Source organism: Anolis sagrei, chromosome 6 (assembly GCF_037176765.1).
Source record: "Anolis sagrei isolate rAnoSag1 chromosome 6, rAnoSag1.mat, whole genome shotgun sequence".
Classification (NCBI taxonomy): Eukaryota; Metazoa; Chordata; class Lepidosauria; order Squamata; family Dactyloidae; genus Anolis; species Anolis sagrei.
In genome coordinates, this window is record NC_090026.1 from 71,187,217 (window position 1) to 71,206,904 (window position 19,688).

General features: G+C 40.9%; 1 protein-coding gene across 2 annotated transcripts in view; it reads right to left on the reverse strand.

Annotated features, from left to right (window-relative positions):
* Window positions 1-321: 321 nt before the first annotated feature.
* The window catches only part of NPSR1 (neuropeptide S receptor 1), a 116,232-nt gene continuing 96,865 nt past the window's right edge, over window positions 322-19,688 (reverse strand). The window contains exons 8-10 of one of the 2 annotated variants that reach the window (XM_067470185.1): window positions 12,647-12,827; window positions 8,855-8,918; window positions 322-976 (exon numbers count right to left, since the gene is read on the reverse strand). In XM_067470185.1, coding sequence (XP_067326286.1) covers window positions 890-976; window positions 8,855-8,918; window positions 12,647-12,827 — 332 coding nt within the window. In that variant the 3' untranslated portion in view covers window positions 322-889. Of the gene's footprint in view, window positions 977-8,423; window positions 8,919-12,646; window positions 12,828-19,688 lie in introns of those variants that run through there. The other variant, XM_060781625.2, reaches the window with a different exon arrangement.

The window sequence follows — 19,688 nt, forward strand, 5'->3', positions numbered from 1 at the left end:
TTCTAAATAACTTTTTTCTTTACTTTTCTTTGATGTATCTTGTCTATTTTTTCTGGTTTAGTGCCAGGGAATCATCAAACAGATTACAGACTGTATAGATTCATGTTGCAAGGGACACCCAGTCTGGCAAAAAAACATTTTTAGATAATAATATTTTGTTTTAAATGAAAAGCTATACAGAACAATTCAGCAAATGCCTCTTTAATAACAAGAAAATGAGAATTCCAGCTACAAATATAAAAAAGCACAATAATACTTGGTGAAACCATATACAAGCATATCACACAATAAGAGAAGGCACAAATGAAATCAAGATAAAATAACTTGACCAGCAGGGATCAAAGATAAAGGCAGTTGCTTTAAAGAAAGAGAACAAATGCCAAGGAAAAAGTTTTCCCTGAGAAATTGTAGCAAAGGAATACTGACAGATAGCATAAACATCACTGGAGCCATAGAGATGCCGCCAAAAATGGTCTCCTCCATGGCAAAACCTTTCCTCCATAAGACAAAATTCCATGGAGAACATGGGCCCAGGACATCCCATTGTGAGCTTCTTTGCCCACTCCTTGTGTTCCTGGTGTTCACTGCATATTCTATCTGTATAACAACATACATTGCATATTACTTTTAGGAATGCTAGATCACAGTTAATGGATATGTAGTACATGATATTTGAGTCCATCATCAGCATAGGCTATCACTTGTGGCTGAGTATGATTGTCTTCCAAGGGATAGTCTTGGTGGTGGGTCCATAAGTGACTGTCGAGACCTATTCTAGATCTGAATGATCTTTCACAATGAGGACATAGATTTCCAAATGGAATGTGGTCTGACAAGGGTTTACTTGATGCCCCTTCCTCTTTGCATGTTTCTCCCTTTTGCATTCTAGTCATGCCTCTTCAAAATCCACAGCACTTTTGATAACAGCTGACCTCCAGTTAGAACTGCTGCCTATGGCACTCCAAATATCGTTGAACTATAATACAAAAAAATAATAATTCCAGACCACTGACAATCCTGGCTGAAAACTGGAATCTAACAGCACCTGGAGGGCCACAGCTTACTTACTTATTCTGTAAGTCTTTCACTTTGGATATGAGTGAAAAGAAACTGGCTCTCAAAATAATTAGACACATGATTTCTTTAAAACAATCTGGTTTCATTAGGATTTTTAAAAACCTAAACCTTCTGTTTCCTAATACAGGGTGTTTCAAAATGGGCGGCAAAAGTTTCAAAGCAGCATATTTCATTATGACAAATGTTACAATGACATAGAAAGTTCATCAATTATCAAAGTTATCAGATATTACTAAGCATTTTAAGACAGAATCAAATCCTTTTAAAAAAAAACCTGTATGTGGAGAATAAACTTCCCACACAGAACCCCCATGCCTTGAAGGGACCCGGTGGTGTGACCTGTTGGGCATTCCTCATTTTCGGAAGAGGAAGGGAGCAGGGAAGTACTCAGGAATTGGAGGGAGAAGAAGAATTAGACAATGAGGGTTTGAAAGTGCCTACATTTCTAGAGAAACGAAAAGAGACAGAGCACAAATGGTGTTCAGACAGAATAGCTGCTAAAAACGCTGAGCTAATTGGGAGACGCCCTACCACCTCCTGTGTGGGGAATTCAGGGCTATAAATCAGAGGCAGGAGTAGTCAGCTTTTGCTGGTAACAACAACCCTGATACTGCTGTTTTCACTCTAATGGAATCTGTTTTGTGTCTGCTGCTAAGGACTTGGTTCATCGTCTGTTGTCTGACGGAAGACTGGTGTTTCGTTTGGGACTTCGTAAGATACTTTAATTTATGCCTGGATTAAGACTTCTTTGCTTTCTTTTGCACTTTTCAATTGCATTTGCTTATCCTTTGTGTTTGATGAAGTAAAGCATTTTTCTTTTACTTTCAACAATTGTCTAAAGGCTGTTTTTGAAGGGCAATTCAGGACATGACCCTCCCTCCAGCCTCATTTGCTCTCCCTCACATGCACACCAGGCTGCCATGCGCTGAGCACACTTGTGCTCTCCTCCCCATTTGGAGTCTCAGAAACAGCCCTCCCTTTAGCTGAGGTCAGCCAATCACAGTTGAGGAGGGTTTTTGGTGGGAGGATTCACCGTCTGTTTCCAACAAGGAAGAGAAGGACAGGTGGAGTGATCTTCACCCTTCTCTGCCAAAGGGGTTCCTAAGACCATCAGAAATATATGTTTTCTGATGGTCTTTGGTGACCCCTCTGAAACCCCCTCCCAACCCCCCCCCCCAGGGTTCCCGACCCCCAGGTTGAGAAATTCTGACTTAAGAGCTTTTCTAGAAATATGTTTACTTGCACAAGTAAGCATACAAACTGCCTAAAATAAAAGCGCTTTAGTTTCAAAGAATGTGCATTCAGCTCAGTTACCAAACCAAAACAGATACTTTGGAAATTTCTCCTACAGATGTGATTTTGTCAGGAACCTGTTCACTCAAAAATGCAATAGAAGCAGGTTATACAGAACTATGCTCTGTATTATGTGTTCAGAGCAAGTAAAGTTGTTCTTTAAAGATAATAGTGAAAAGTTATAGTTTTCATCAGATCTCCCCCAAGTTCCATGTATCAACTTTGGACTTTAAATTGATATCCATGTATTCCAGCACATCTCCCAAGTATGTCCAGTGCTCTACCCTGATTGTCACTGAAGTTCCAACATTTTAAAGACAGAATACATCTCTGTTTCTCAAAAGTATCTAAAATAGTCACCCAAAATCTATTTAAAAACACCTAAAGTGCTACAAACGATTCAAAGCACACATTCTTCCTGTCTTAACTTAGGTAAAGGTGACCTGACATTAAGTCCAGTCATGTCTGACTCTAGGGTGTGGTGCTTATCTCCATTTCTAAGCTGAAGAGCCAGCGTTGTCCGTAGACACCTCCAAGGTCATGTGGCTGGCATGACTGCATGGAGCGCCGTTACCTTCCTGCCGGAGTGGTACCTATTGATCTACTCACATTTGCATATTTTCAAACTGCTAGGTTGGCAGAAGCTAGGGCTGACAGCGGAAGCTCACGCCGCTCCCTGGAATCGAACCTGCGACCTTTCGATCAACAAGCTCAGCAGCTCAGTGCTTTAACCCACTGTGCCACCGGGGGCTCTTAACTTATCTTAACTTGTCTTAACTTATTGCCACCTAAATGCCCAGCAGAGAGCACAGAGTGGCTGGGTGCGCCAGCAGCATTAACCAACTCCCGGAGCCAATCATATTCTCCTTTGCAGTTTGGAAAGACTGAAACTTTGTATTGAACATATTTTTAAAGGTTGCATCTACAGTAGAAAACAAGTTGCAATAGTAATACATTATTCTTAGAAGAAAGGGATAATTCCAAGTAAATAAATATTACTTATTTATGAACAATTACATCCAAGGTCTGCATATGATCTACTTCTCTTAATATCAATGGCTGCCATCTTTCCAGTGACATAGTACTTTTCTTTCTTTCTTTTTTTAGTTGTTGCAGAGGTTGGTATGCAATGACCAAAGCTGCCTCCTGACTCAGGATTTTGCTATGGTAGCATTCCATCACTGGTAGGGAATCCAGAGGACACCAGTGAATGTCAAGTGATGATATAATCTGCTATGTTCTGGTTGTGGTGTATAGACACATGTTTCTCTGATCCCCTTCTGATCTCCATTTGTCATGGATTGGCCATTCAGGGTGGGCGATCACAGCAAAAATGTATGTCTGGAAGAGGTTAGTGGAAGGGCGGGGGGAAAGAGCAGAATTTTGCCTGCAGCTCTCTTATACAGAGTGGGGCAGCATAACTTCCTTTTTAAAAATGCACGCCATTCAGTCGGTTGAAGACGTGGCGGAGCGCTAGTGGTCTCGTTCGAGAGGCGGAAGTATAAAGTTTTGTCCTAACACAGATCAGTCACCATCATGCGTTGGAACAGTGAGGAGCGTGCTTTTGCCGCTGAGGCCTACTTTTCGAGCGGATTTGGAGTGGCCGGCCCACTCTCCAGATTTGGCCCCTTGTGATTTTTTTCCTATGGGGTTTTTTGAAATCCCATATTTATGTGAACCGTCCAAGGACCCTACAAGAATTGAAGACCAACATCCAGGAAGAAATTGCCAACATAACGCATGCTATGCTGGCAAGAGTCTTGACAAATGCCAGAAATCGGTTTACTCAGTGTATGGACCATAATGACGGATTCTTAAGAAACTACTGAGACTCCCACCGGGCACCCCGGCAGCCTTAGTCCAGGCAGAGGTTGGTCTTCCCTCCATTAGATCACGTGTTCATTTTACCCTATTTAATTATTGGAGAAATGTAAAAGACTCCTCAGTCAGGGTTCTTCCCAAGGGATGTTTTGAACAGCTAGCAAAATGCAAAGTCTGGAATACTAGATACCAGAAGCTGCTGGAGTTTCACCCTACTCTGTCTGATAAGCCTTCTATCTTGAACTCAAGGGAGAAGCTCCATGAATATATTTTTAATAATTGTGCCCACCATGATAGGCAGACCATTAACAACTCCAAATTCTCCCACTGGTTTAGACTGTACAAACTTGACCATGATAGGGCTATCCACCTGACTAGGCTCACATTTCCAAAACTTAGACAAGCCTTCACAGCCCTTCGTTTTCAAAGTATGCCCACAGCAGTGATTGCTGTTTTAATGTTTTAATGTTTTATTGTAATATGAAGTATGATGTTTTATTGACTGTATGTGATATTATGGTTGGAAACCGCTCTGAGTCCCTCAAGAGAGGTGAGAAGGTCGGTGTACAAAACTTTTAAATAATAAATAAATAAATAAATAAATAATATACGGGCACCCCTCTGGTTCTTCGTTTATGTGTTTGCGAGGCCCCGGAAATTGAGGATCTGCCTCACTATTTGCTTTTCTGCCCTTTGTATTCTGAACCAAGAACCAAAATCCTGGGGTTTATTCTTCACCTCCTTCAGACCAACACTTTGTCCGAAAAGATTTTCTATCTCTTGGCTGACACTAACCCCGTGACCCCGTGGTTATTCGTAAGGTGTCTCTTTTTGTCCTGGCAGCACAGAAAATCTAGGCAAAACTAATATCTGATATTGCAGTTGACTGTGCTGAGGATGCTCTCAACTAATAGTGGCTGTTTATGTAGTTTTAATAATGCTGTATCTATTTGCTTTTACATGGTTTTTAATTATACAGGTATGAGTTTATACATAGTATTTAAAGGTGCATCTTGCCATCGATATATGTAGCATTTTAACGATTTATAGGATTTTATTGTTTATTTTATATTGTATTTAATAATCTGGTGTTCATGTATTTATTTATCTGCCTTGCCTTGTATGTAAAAGACCTATGGTCTAAGCATCAAATAAACTACTACTACTCAGTGTATGGAGAATGGGGGACGTCACCTACCTAATTTGATCTTCAAAACTACACAAAACAAAACTTTAGGTATGCGGCTACATTATAAAAAAATAATAATTCTGATTCATACAATGGGTTTTATTAAGTTTTGAAAAAAGGAAGTTATGCTGCCTCACTCTACTATGCTGGGTAATGTAGAATCTCAGCCAGAATATTTGCCTAAGTATAATGAATAAAAATAGCAATAAAACTAAATGTTTACATTTTTGTTACATAGAATACCTTATCCCGAATTCATACACAAGGGCTCTGATTATTATTATTATTATTATTATTATTATTATTATTATTATTAGTCGTGTCAGGAGCAACCACTCCTGTTGTGAGAGAATTGACCGTCTGCAAGGACGTTGCCCAGGGGATGCCCGGATGATTTCTGATGTTTTGTCATCCTTGTGGGAGGCTTCTCTCTTGTCCCCGCATGAGAAGCTGGAGCCGATAGAGGGAGCTCTTCCACCTCTCCTGGGATTCGAATCTGCGACCTATCGGTCTTCAGTTCTGCCAGCACAGGGCTTTAACCCACTGCGCCACTGGGGGCTCTGATTATAAGTAGAATATATGTTCATAGTAATAAATAAATAAATAAATAAACTTTATTTTTAGGCCGCCCTATCTCCTCTGGGGGATTTAGGGCAGTTTCACATACAAAGGCAAATATGCAATGCCCGACATATACCAAAACATTAAACAATAAATATAATATGGAATAAGAACAGCATTGTACTAATCAAATGAAATTAAATATCAAAATGAAAACGTAGAACAACTAATTACTAAACAAGTACATTTAAAAGAATGGTCATCAATAAAACATCTAACATAGTCAGCAAAATTAAAATTGGGTAAGCATTTGGCTGTTAGTTGTCCTTAAATGTACCATAATGGCCACACAGTACAGATAGGACAGCCTGCTTTTCAATGGCATTACTAAAGTGCTCTAATCCTCCTCCTCCCCATATACCAAAATTGTAAAGGTGCATTTTTAGTAGCGTTTTGAAAGAGAGGAGGATGGGGGCCATTTTTATTTCTTTCGGAAGGGAGTTCCAGAGGCAGGGAGCGAACATGGAGAAAGCCCCGTCTCTCGTCCCCATAAGGAACAGCTTATGTTCAGAGCCAATATGAAGCAGACAAACTGGCCAGTTGAAACATTCACACCTAGCTCCAACAGACAAGAGTCCTTTGTCCCACCCTGGTCTTTCCACAGATATATAAACCCATTTTCCTAGTTCCAACAGACCTCACTATCTCTGAGGATGCTTGCCATAGATGCAGGCAAAATGTCAGGAGAGAATGCCTCTAGAACATGGCCATATAGCCCGAAAAAACCTACAACAACCCAGTGATTCCGACCATGAAAGCCTTTGACAATACAGACAAACTGTTCCTAGTAGAACTTTGCAAAGCAGTAACCTGAACTGGAATATACTGAAACAACTCGACATGCACTTGTTCCATGCACAGAAGCCATAGCAGAAGCACAATTTGATAGATCTCATCCAAGCTTAATGCAATATCATATTAGAAGCAAAAATATATCCCAGAGTATCTAAACGAAGAGTGGTTATTGGATAATATGATGTAATCATTCATCATTTTAAAAACTGACATTTTAACAAACAAGTTTTTAAAAAAAACATTTGGATAAATGAAGTTTCTGTTTAGCTACATATAAAGTGCTCAAGTTTTAATGCATGGTTGGAGACAAATGGCACAAATCAGTCCCCCGTTGTTTCTTTTTTCACCCACTCCATTTAGTTAATTTACTTTTTAGGAACAGAACCCTCCAGCATATGATTTTGAGGCATACCTAAAGTTTGGAAAAGAGCTTTCATGCTTGCTAGAAAATTTTGAGAGTTGCAGTAACACCAAATAGACCTTTGCTGAAAAGCAATTTGGGGGAAAAATTCTGTTAGTTAGAATTTCATACCCAATTACATACCCAGTCGTCTTGGTATGAACTATGCAGCCTATCATGTGAATGAATTCCCTGATTTTCAACAGACCCACAAATGTCTGTAAGATATTAACACTATCAAAAATACGATATATGGAATAAAATTATCGCAGTCCAACACAAGAGTAAGCAAACAGGTATCTACTGATTCAAAAGGTTTATACAAGCTTACTATTACTATTTACAAGCCACAAGCTGGGACACATAGTAGATACTTTCCTGAAATACTTTGAATGAGATCTGTGACTACTGTAAACATGCAGTTATCCCAAATACATTCCGACATCTTACAAATTAGCACTTTCGTATGCCTTTTTATGTCAACAATGTCACCATTATTTATGATTTAGGTAAAAGTATCTGTAATACAGTGGGTTGTTTTAGGTTTTTCCGGGCTATATGGCCATGTTCTAGAGGCATTTTCTCCTGACGTTTCGCCTGCATCTATGGTAAGCATCCTCAGAGGTAGTGAGGTCTGTTGGAAGTAGGAAAATGGGTTTATATATCTGTGGAATGACCAGGGTGGGACAAAGGACTTTTGTCAACAGAAAGGAAGAAACCATGAAAATGAACAAAATCTGGCTAGGGTAAAGGTAAAGGTAGTCCCCTGACATTAAGTCCAGTCATGTCTGACTCTGGGGTGTGGTGCTCATCTCCATTTCTAAACCAAAGAGCCAGCGTTGTCTGTAGACACCTCCAAGGTCATGTGGCCTCAAAAAACCCTCAAAAATTACAACAGCAAAACAACAGAGAGTAAACAATCAGGCACATCAAATCACCTCTCAACAAAAGATTCCCCCAGGCACTTCCAAGCCATTAAATGCTAATCAGGGTGGTATTGAGACTCAGCATTCTGGCACCATACCTACTACTAGTAGTAGCAGAAGAAGAAGAAGTGATGCATCTCAATTGCTGTTTAAGACAATCTGTGTTCCTTGGGTCGCGACAGTGGTCAGTTGAAACATTCACATCTAGCTCCAGTAGACAAGAGTTCTTTGTCCCACCCTGGTCTTTCCACAGATATATAAACCCATTTTCCTACTTCCAACAGACCTCACTACCTCTGAGGATGCTTGCCATAGATGCAGGCGAAATGTCAGGAGAAAATGCCTCTAGAACATGGCCCGGAAAAACCTACAACAACCCAGTGATTCTGGCCATGAACGCCTTCGACAATATATCTGTAATACAAACAGTATGGTATTATGTTAAAATTTGACATCTTTTATAAAGATAGTGTTCTAGTTACAATCGCATAAACTGGATGCACACACGATGTAATGTGCCTCAAAAGTATAGACAGGCTCCAGATCTGACCAGCAGTGAAGAAGTTCAGCTTCTGTTTGCGTGGAACATGCTTTGGCCACAAGAGTATATAGCGAATTCCTGACTCTCAATATACAAAGAATTCTCATGAGACTTTTACTTTCACCCTGCAGTTTCAATGTGGTCTTTGTAGTAATACACAATCTTTAAATATATTCTGGCTTGGACAGAACCTGCATCTCTAGACCTTCTGTTCTCTCTCTGAAAGTCCCCAGATTTCCTGACCGTCTTCTTGATCTAGAGAACAAAACATATCAAAATGAATTCACAATGTGCAGGCAGTGAAGAATTTAAAAGAGAAAATGTGACATAATTTTGTAAATAATTCTACATCAAAGTTAATCCTAATTAGAAGAGAATGCTAGTTGTCATTACAAACGCTAGTTACTCCACTAAGGACCTCTTCACATGGGCTATTTTCTTTAGTGGTAGTGATGGGTGTTCAGCAGTTCTGCCACAAAGCCCAATGGCTCCCATCATATCCCAGAGAAGTACTACCAAGATGGCTCCATGGCTGGACTGCTGCTAATACCCTTCCACCACCAAAAAATGGCTGGTGGCAGTCGATGGGAAGCTCCCTGTCTTTCCATTGGGAAAGATGAGTTGAGCCAGCTTAAGGAGGCTTCCTCCATTAATGGGATATGGATTATGACCTGTTAGGATTATAACCTATTGGGGATAAGGATGATGACCTTTTAGGATCACAAGTATAGGGAATTGTGGATTATGACCTGTTAGGATCATAACCTATTGGGTAGCAGAGTTTTAGAAGTGTTTCTTTAGTTTATTGAGAAATGGATGACCACTGGGCTTATAAATAATAATAATAATAATAATAATACTTTATTTCTACCCCACTATCATCTCCTTAAGGGGACTCGGGGCGGCTTACATGAGGCCAAGCCCAACAACACATCGGCAAGCAAATAAAACAGTACAATTGATATAACTCACATATAAACAATAACACAGAGAATTTAAAACCTTATGGCCTCATGTAAGCTGCCCCGAGTCCCCTTGGGGAGATGGTGGTGGAGTATAAATAAAGTATTATTATTATTATTATTATTATTATTATTATTATTATTGAGCCCAGTGGTCATCCATTTCTCAATAAACTAAAGAAACACTTCTAAAACTCTGCTCCCAATAGGTTATGATCCTAACAGGTCATAATCCACAATTCCCTATACTTATATCTTGTTTCTATTCAATGCTCTCAGAAGACAAAGATTCAAGTAGACTTCTTTTAAAATAACAAGATTATTTTACTCATAACTTAATGTATTTAAATATACAGGCACATTTTTGTCAGGTTAAACTTTAAAGTGTTTCCGTTTGTATCTTTAATAGGGCTGGGCAATTCGTTTCGTTAATTCGTAATTCGTTAAAAAATTCGTTAATTTTTGAATTACAAAACGATTACAAAACTTATTTTTAAACCTGGAAGTGTTTTTAAATATCGAAACGGCAGGCGCCAAAAATTTTTGTATTTCCGTCCATTTCGGAAATACGTAAGATGGCCGCCTGGCTTGCTGGGAGCTCTCCTCTCTCGGCGTCGGCTGAGCAAGCGAGCGAGAGGGCGAGCGAGAGGGCGAGCGGCGAGCGGCGAGCGGCGAGCGAGAGGGCGAGCGGCGAGCGAGAGGCGAGCGAGAGGGCGAGCGGCGAGCGAGAGGCGAGCGAGAGGGCGAGGGCGAGCGGCGAGCGAGAGGGCGAGCGAGAGGGCGAGCGGCGAGCGAGAGGGCGAGCGAGAGGGCGAGCGAGAGGGAGGTCTCCTTCTCTTTCTTTCCTTTTCTCTTCTTTCTCTCTCTCTCACCTTTCGCAGGGGGGTTCTGAGCTCTCTTCCAAAGAAGGCTCACTTGCTTCCTCTTCTCTCTCTCTCTCTCTCTCTCTCTCTCTCTCAATTCGAGGCAGGAAACCCCTCCATCCTGCAGCCATCTACACTGCAGCCTGGATGAGGTTTGGCACCACATTGGCTCAATGCTGTAGCATCCTGGGAGTTGTAGTTTGGCAGCCTGGGAAAAAGAGCCCCTCCTGGAAGGAACCCATCCTAGCGAGAGGGCGAGAGGGCGAGCGAGAGGGCGAGCGGCGAGCGAGCGGCGAGCGAGAGGGCCCGCCAGAGTGAGTGCCTGCCTTCCCTCAATAATAATTTCTCCTCCCTATTCTACTAAATTAATAATTAAATTTAAAAAATATTTTAAAAATATTGAAAAAAAAAGGGCGCCATCTTTACAAAATGTTTTGTAAATATTTACGAAATTTCGTAAATACCGAACTTTTTTTTGGGAAAATTTTGTAATTATTTTAAATATCGAAACAAAAAAACACCCCAATTACAAATCAATTTTAGAAACAAATTTTTGCGTTGTTACCCAGGCCTAATCTTTAACTTATAGTCTTTAACAATCTCTTCAAAACTATATTGTTCTGTACAATTCTTTCATAACAGTCTACTTTCAAAGCAAACTCAAGCATCAACAGTTTTCTAACTTCCTACACTGGCATCCGACTGAAAGAGAGACTTCTGTACTCAAGCTGACTCAAGTCTTAACTGGTTTCTAACTTCCTATACTGGCATCTGACTTCTTTTTTGTGTCAGGAGCGACTTGAGAAACTGCAGGTCACTTCTGGTGTGAGAGAATTGGCCGTCTGCAAGGATGTTACGCAGGGACACCAGGATGTTTTGATGTTTTACCATCCTTGTGGGAGGCTTCTCTCATGTCCCCACATGGGGAGCGGGAGCTGACAGAAAGAGCTCATCCATGCTTTCCCTAGATTTGAACCTCCAACCTGTTGATCTTCAGTCCTCCTGGCACAAGGGTTAATCCATTGCACCACTGGGACAGACTTCTGTACTCAAGCTGACTCAAGGCTTAACTGGTTTACAACTTTCTACACTGACTTTTGTATTTTAAGCAACTTGAGCCTTAACTGTAATTCCTCAACTGCCATCATTTTAAAACTACATTCTAAACAGTCATGTGATCTGCAGCCCCTCCCACTGCCTCAAGTATATAGAGCTAAGGAAACTGCAAATCAAAGGACACATACACTTCAGGAAATATAGTGACACATTATAAACAGACAGAATCTTAAATAGAGGAGGCTTGAGAAGGTTGCTATCTCCAACACCCATGTGATGCATTGGGAGGAAGCTGGCATGGTGTGGGGTGACAGGTCTCCATGCTCTCTGGGCAGCTGCCACCAAGATCCACAGTGATCAAGGGTGATTCTGGCAGCATGTGTGAGTAGGCTGCCATTCAATTTAATTTACAGAGACATAATTTGTAGATATGGCAGCTTGCAGTCATCCCCTGTGAGCAATCTACTACAGAGAGGGATGATTCACACCATTATCAATGGCCAAAACAAATTTTGATCCATGAAAATGAGCTCACTGGACTACAGGGAATAAAGCATAAACCTTGTTCCTGGTGATCAAGCTACCATGTTTCTGGCAAATAATTTTGGGTGAAGAAGAAAGGTTGCCAGCAGGCCCTGTCACGAAAGAAACATGCCTGAAATTGATGAAGACCACAAAATCAACCTCTAAATAAAGTGGAATTAAACACTTGGACTATGTTTAAGAGAGGCTTTTTGGTCACAATGGTTGGATTAATATTTTGGCAAAGACACTTCTTTGTGTAACTGGATTATATGGCAGTGTAGACTAATAAAATTATGTCCAAAGCATATAATCTGCTTTTTATATGGCTGTGTAGATGGTGCCAAAGAGACTATAAGTGCTCTGATATTTGAACTTTTGTAAAATACTTTTAAAAAATAGCAAAACATAAACAGTGGGGGGGGGGGGGAGATGTTTTTTAATATTCATCCTCAAATCCTATCTTATCTATCTCAATTTACAACACAATTCAGTGATCACAACTGGGTAAATTATCGTGGATGTCTCTTTTAGACAACAAATAGATAAAAGAAATTAATTCAGGAGGAAAGTCTAATACCTGAAAGCCTGGCAAAGGGTGTCACTGAAGATACAATAGATGATGGGATTGATGGCACTGTTTAGAGCTGGCAGATTTTGAATAATTACTGCTGCATAGAAGCGTTCTTTGGTTTCTGGGAGGATGCTGAAGTTGTCCAGGATATCAAAGAGGAAGTAAGGACTCCAGCAGAGCACAAATGCTGCAAGAAACGGAAGGAGATGTTTGAAGTGAGTTCACATTTAATGGGATGAGTAACCCTGGGAGATCTGGCCGACATGGTCTCATCATCTTTTGTTTGATTCTTATCCGATTGAAAGGGAATTGCTGCTAAAACTACAGGACTTTATACGAAATTTTGCAGGCTGATCCTCTAGAAAATACAAATACCCAAACTTTGCTTCAGTGTTTAGCGCTGCATAGGATCCAACTTCAAGTGTGTAACAAAAAAAATCCATCATCACAAGTACAGAAAGCTTTTTTAAAGCATTATTTTCCCTTAACCTGAAACAGCCGCTTTAATGGATTACAGCGATTAAATACTGTAAAGGCTTTGCTTTCTAAGAGGAATGCCTCAAAAGCATTATTATATCTGCTTACGGTCTTCAGTGAATGGAACTAAGCCTCTCTTGCTCCCTAATCCATTTGTTTCAAATTCCCATCTTAGGAGCAAAGGTCCTCAACTGTTAGCTGCATCATTTCAACATCCCATCTGCAAAAAGATTCTTTACAAAGAAAATGCAGTGGCACTTAACTACTTGATATCAATTTATCAATTGCTCTGAACCAATCTAGGCAAGCAGACCCTTTAACAACAGAAAGATAATCACCTTCAAGTGTGAATATGTATCAAATTATATGAGTATCAAATATCAGAGAGCGACATTGAATCAGCCATCTGTTTTAAGCTACAGTATTTATTTATTATTGCATTTATATACCGCTTTTCTCACCCCTGGGGGGACTCAAAAAGGTTCCCAACAAAAACCATGGCAAAATCCAATGCCTTACATGTATAAAACATCACATATCAAATCAACCACATATAGCAATAGATTAAAACCATTAAAACTATAAACAACAATCACAAACACAACATAAAACATTTAGGCCTTGCATCGATCCAGAGGTTATCTTTAACTACTTCCACGTTTTCATATTCCTGTCATTCACCAAATGCCTTCTTGAATAACCAGGTCTTAAGTTGTTTCCTAAATGCTGGGGAGGCTGATCTAATCTTGGTGGGGAGGGAGTTCCACAGCTGAGGGGCCACCATCAAGAAGACACTGTCTCTCATCCCTGCCAATCGCAAATGCAAAGGCGGCGGGGCCAAGAGCAGGAAATCCCCGGAAGATCTTAGTGTTCCAGCTGGCTTATAAAGAGAGATGCTTTCAGACAGGTAAGGTGGACCAGAACCATTTAGAGCTTTATAGGGCAAAGCCAGCACTTTGAATTCTGCTTGGTAGCGGATTGGCAGCCAGTGGAGCTGACACAACAGGAAGGTTGTATGCTCCCTGTATGCCACTCCGGTGAGCAATCTAGCTGCTGCCTGTTGCATTACTTGAAGCTTCCAAGCAGTCTTCAAAGGCAAACACATGTAGAGCACATTGCAGTAGTCTAATTCAGATGTGATGACAGCATGGACCACCATGGCCAAGTCTGGCTTCTCAAGGTATAGGTGCAAAAGCTCCCCTGGCTACCACTGAAACCTGAGGTTCCAGGCTCAGTGATGAATACAGGACAACTCCCAAGCTGCGAACCAGTGTCAACACAGCACAGGCTGTAACCCCATAACCCTATATCCTGTTCAACCTTACGACTGACCAGGAGTACCTCTGTCTTGTCTATTTCTATTTGTTCACTCTCATCCAGACCATCACAGCTTCTAAACACCGGTTCAGGACCCGAACAGCCTCCTTAGTAACAGGTGGAAAGGAGAAGTAGAATGTCATCTGCATACAGATAGCATCAAACTCCAAAACTATGGATGATCTCTCCCAGCGGCTTCATGTAGGGGAGATAGGGCAGTATATAAATAAAGTTTTATTATTTTATTATAAGGAGGAAGAGGAAGGAAACATCAACTCCCAAATTAGAAGTTAGCTTCTTGGTAAATCAGTTCAACAATCTGAGAAAACAACATTGCATTGAAGACAAAAAAGCACTGTGTATCCTGAACTTACAAACAAACAGCAAATTGGAAGGAACAAAAGCTTCTGCATGTCAACTGCCTGGAAAAACAGCATGAGGCAAGCAGCTAGGAGAAAGCGTCACTAAGAAAGATAGCTCTCAGCTCAACCACCATGGTTTTTCCTGATTAGTCATTAATTCCCAGAGAAGGGGAAGCTACAGGAAGAAATAAATGTGGCAGAATCATGACTGATCATAGGGTCAGAGTCTAAACATGAAGAAACATTTCACAAACATGCCAGTTCTGATGTAACATGTATATTACAGATGCTTGGGAGGACTATACATACATCAAAACGTACATGCCTATAGATAGCCAATTAAACCCACACTTGGATTTGAAAATAGATTGTGGGGCATTTCAGATCTAAAGAATAACAACTAAGTGTTTGCCTGTTTTCTGAAAACTAAGTTCCAATTAATGGAAGCTAAAATTCCTCTGGAAGAAGTTAAAGATTACACTATGTAACACAATTTTTGTTTGTGTGTTATAAATGTCATTTTCTAATTGGCTCTATCACAAAAACATGGGAAAACTTTATTAAACAGAAAGCCTGGTTTTTGTGAAACATCCACAGCACATTTTGCAGTATATTTCAAAAAATATTTCACAGTCTCAGTCAGTTCCATCTTGTCTCCTGCATGTCATCAGTTGGGAACCCCTCCCCGCAGCACCAGCTGCCACTTTGGGACAGAGTGAAGAGAGAGGAGCCATTACCGCTCAAGCAGGGAGCTTTGAGATGCATGAACAGAAGCTCTCCGAAGCTCTAGGTGCTCTAACTGCCTATTACAGGGAAAACCAACTGATCCCTAATCCATCTAAAACACAGACACGTGCCTTTCACCTTAAGAACAGACAAGCATCCCGAGCTCTGAGGATTACCTGGGAAGGAGTCCCACTGGAGCATTGCAGCGCACTCAAATACCTGGGAGTCACTCTGGACCGTTCTCTGACCTACAAGAAGCACTGCCTGAACATCAAACAAAAAGTGGGTGCTAGAAACAATATCATATGAAAGCTGACTGGCACAACCTGGGGATCACAACCAGATACAGTGAAGACATCTGCCCTTGCGCTATGCTACTCTGCTGCTGAGTACGCATGCCCGGTGTGGAACACATCTCACCACACTAAAACAGTGGATGTGGCTCTTAATGAGACATGCCACATTATCACAGGGTGTCTGCGCCCTACACCACTGGAGAAATTACACTGCTTAGCAGGTATTGCACCACCTGACATCCGCCTGGAAGTTGCAGCCAATAGTGAAAGGACCAAGGCAGAGACATCTCCAGCTCATCCCTTGTTTGGGTATCAGCCAGCACGTCAACGACTTAAATCAAGAAATAGTTTTCTTAGATCTACAGAGACACTCGCTGGAACACCTCAGCAAGCGAGAGTTCAAAAGTGGCAGGCTCAAACCCAGCACCTCAATCTGTGGGTGATACCAGATGAGAGACTCCTCCCTGGGCACACAGAAGACTGGGCAATTTGGAAGGCACTGAACAGACTGCGCTCTGGTACCACGAGATGCAGGGCCAATCTTAAGAAATGGGGCTACAAAGTTGAATCCATGACATGCGAGTGTGGAGAAGAGCAAACCACTGACCACCTGCTGCAATGCAACCTGAGCTCTGCCACATGCACGATGGAGGACCTCCTTGCGGCAACACTCCAAGTGGCCAGATACTGGTCAAAGGACATTTAATCAGCTACCAAATTTGCAAAATTTGTGTTTTTTTAAATCTGTTTGTTTGTTTTGTTCTGTTAGAAATGTAATACAATGTTCTGGTTGTGGATGACACAATAAATAAATAAAATAATCTTCTGCTACCCACTGGGATAAACACATGTAATTCAGTTACTAAGTAATGAGGAGCCCTTACAAAAATTTCATCTGTGCACCATATTTCTTAGAATTCCTGAAGTACTGCTAATGGGTATGATCGGGACAAAAGAAATATAACCATTATCTGACTGCTTTTGCTTATTTCAAGTTTTGCTATATGAAGTACATATTTTGTTATCCAATATATGTCAAATGCTAACACATTTTTACAGTATGGTGTACTAGCAGGAATTATATCCTGAAAATGTTACTTTGGAGACAACAGTTCCCAGAAGTTCCAAGCCAACATGGCCATTGCTTAATTTCTTCTAGTTGAAGGACTTGCATGTTAATTTCATTTTTAAAAAAATCATTGTTTGTTTGGTAGTTGCTTGTGTGATATTACTGGATGTGTTTTTATAAAGATTCAGTGCCCTAGACTAGAGGAAAGATGATATCGAATAAATAAAATGGTAAATAGCCAGATGTGATTAAAATATGAATGCATGGCTGAAGATGAGGAAACTGCATCCCGCTAGTGCTGCCCCTTTGGCTTCTCTTGTCTTCCAACACAGATCGTTTTAATGGTAGTAAGGATTTCAGAGATTTATAAAAAGTATTTTTAAATTCCCACTAGATAGAGACGTATGAACATGCATTATTTTAGAGAGGGAATAATAGACAGGGTTCAATTGTGCTGAGGATAAGCATGCTATTATGAGCTGCTTTCATTGCTGGAGAAGTAGAAATAAGTTGTGTGAGTGAATTGTTCATTTTCCATTTTCTATGCCAGCTATAAAAAATGGAAGCCATCACACTGCCTTGATCTGTTGTAGCTAATACTCAGTAGTAGAATATTTTCATCTTTTGGGTTTTTGTTTGCTTTGGATTTTGAGTGCAGAAGGTTACTCACAGAGAATGTTCACTGCTTATTCAAACAGTAGAAATGATTGTGAAATTGTTCTTCTATTGAACCTCTTCAGATTGCAGGAAGAGATCACATGCTTTGCAGAAAATGAAAATACCGATCTCCTTGGATGTCCAAGGGCAGACTGCCAGTTAAGTGTCTGCAGAATATGGAAAAGTTATAGTTTTGACCTACAACAATCAGAATCTCACTGGCGATAGCACCATTATACCTGTGTGTGTGCGTGTGTGCGTGTGCGTGTGCGTGTATAGCTATAGTTATGTCACGGAGCCCACTGGCTCTCATCCCATCTCATGACGCAAAACTACTTCTGGCAGGGCTCCCTGGCTAAACTACAGCGAAACTGGCACATACCACCAAGATGGCAACACCGGAGGCTTTCCATATTGCGCCAACAATAATAGGGAAAAGTCAGGTGGTCAACACTTCTCCCCCTTGAGATGAGGTTATGGGTAAGTCGGGCCATGTGGGGCATGGGACAATGGGCACCCCATGCTCCCCATGGGCACCACTGGATGCACCACCGGATGCACCACAATCTGTGGCAATTCTGGGGGACAGTATGATAAGGTCAGTTACATTGAACACACGAAAAGCACTTCAACATATACACTGTTGTAACTAAATATCTAATTATAATATAGGTTTTGAATATGTTTATTAATGTTATTACATGGCAAGTGCAGGCCAGCATTAGCTACAGCTGCTTGGTTGATGCATTGCCATAGTAACGAAGCCTGTAGTAGAAATGTATCAATTTCAACCAAGCTAGGGAGAGAAAAGGGTGGAGCTAACTGCCAACAGAAGAGTGGACATTTTAAAAATGTTTGCCAGTCTTTTATCGGGTGGGCTAAAGGAAGGTTGGTTCTGGCTATGTTAGAGCTGGACCAAAGGAGTTTTGGTCTTCAGCCTTGATATTTAGAGTGCTAAATGAACCAGTTCTGAATTAGAAACCAGCTTGTGAGCTAGGGGAGAGGAATTCCCAGTATTATATTGTGTCTTCAGTGGCAGAGCTGAAGTAAATAAAAGGAGAAACTGTGCCTAAATGTCAGTCAGTGGGACTGAGGAGAAAAGTGTTCTTTTAGAAAATAAATTCACAGTTAACCTATTGCTAAGGTGAAGAAACTACAAGATTAAAATTACCCAGTCAGGAGACTGAGAAAGGATTACATTTTAAAGTGAAGGAAGTTGCTAAACCAGGCTGGCAAAAAGATAAGCCATTCTGGAAGTTATATAGAAATTGTTTCAAGTGTTCATGATAATAAAAGTTAACTGTAACAAAAACTAAGAAGTACTGTGAAAAAAATACTGTGTAACCAATATGCTTTGTGTGCCTGAAAATACTTAAATAAACATTTCTTTGTTCAATTTCTTACAATAAAGCCTTGAGTCAAGTTATTGGAGTGAAATTATTCTTCAAGAAGACGGCTAAAGATCATTTAGAACAAGATTCAGTTTATGCTATTGGGTTACACATATTAAAGTGCCAAATACAAAGCATTTTAAAAGTTAAGTCTCTCTAAAACCTCTCTCATACAAGTCTCTCAAGTCTCACACAAATATGTGTGTGTGTGCGCGTGTGTACAGGGGCGGCTCAACCCATTACGCAAAGTAAGCATTTGCAGTATAGTTGATTTTGCCCAGGGCAGGCATGTAGCCGGGGGGGGGGGGGGGGCTTTGGGGGCTTCACCCCCCCCCCTGAAATTCTCATGGTGGCCCGCGAGAAGGCTTTACTGGTGCATTATTTAAACTGTTATGTTTATTCATATCATGATCTGATCACCATACTCAATATATCCCATATGCATGGGGGTATTGGGGTAACAATACAAAAGGTTTGCTAGGGTAGACCTTCTTTCACTCAGACTCAAACTCGAATCAAACTCAGCCCCCCCCCCCCCCCCCCGGAATCAAAATCCTGGCTACGGGCCTGGCCCAGGGGTGCTCTTGAGGCGCTCTTGGGGAAAGACCTTGACATATGCGAGTTATAGTTACTGGGATGTATAGTTCACCTACAATCAAAGAGCATTCTGAACTCCACCAATGATGGAATTGAACCAAATATGGCACACAGAACTCTCACAACGAACAGAAAATATATATCAGTGATTGGTTG